Below are 308 nucleotides of genomic sequence, written 5' to 3'. Positions count from 1 at the left end.
GAATACTATAGACTTTCCCGGTAGAATGGGATTGTTACTTAATCTCTAAACTCGAAAAAATGGAAAAGTCAAAAGATCGACTAAGTCACTTACCAAGCTTCTTTGTCCTTGCGCTTCGGGTATTTGATGAGCGGAAGGTGAGTCCTTTCATGAGGCCTCTGTGAGCGGATGAATCTTGAACCATGGCGGAACTTGATCTCTAACCAGCGAATGGCATCTCGAGCGCCCAAGCTTTCGCGCTTTTGTTGGTCCAGTAAATCAATAACTGTTTGGGAAAGAAATAAAAATGCTTTGAAGAATCTTTATCG

At 42.2% G+C, this 308-nt stretch overlaps 1 protein-coding gene across 1 annotated transcript in view; it reads right to left on the bottom strand.

The window, feature by feature from the left end:
- The window catches only part of LOC119582062 (protein SMG5-like), a gene marked incomplete in the record, with an annotated part of 14,949 nt that overhangs the window by 2,341 nt on the left and 12,300 nt on the right, over positions 1-308 (bottom strand). The window contains 1 exon segment of the mRNA XM_037930302.1: positions 94-265. Within this exon segment, the coding sequence (XP_037786230.1) occupies positions 94-265 (172 nt within the window).

This window comes from Penaeus monodon, chromosome 15 (assembly GCF_015228065.2).
Source record: "Penaeus monodon isolate SGIC_2016 chromosome 15, NSTDA_Pmon_1, whole genome shotgun sequence".
NCBI lineage: Eukaryota > Metazoa > Arthropoda > Malacostraca > Decapoda > Penaeidae > Penaeus > Penaeus monodon.
The sequence above is the reverse complement of the archived record's forward strand: the minus strand, read 5'-3'. Positions and strand labels throughout refer to the sequence as shown.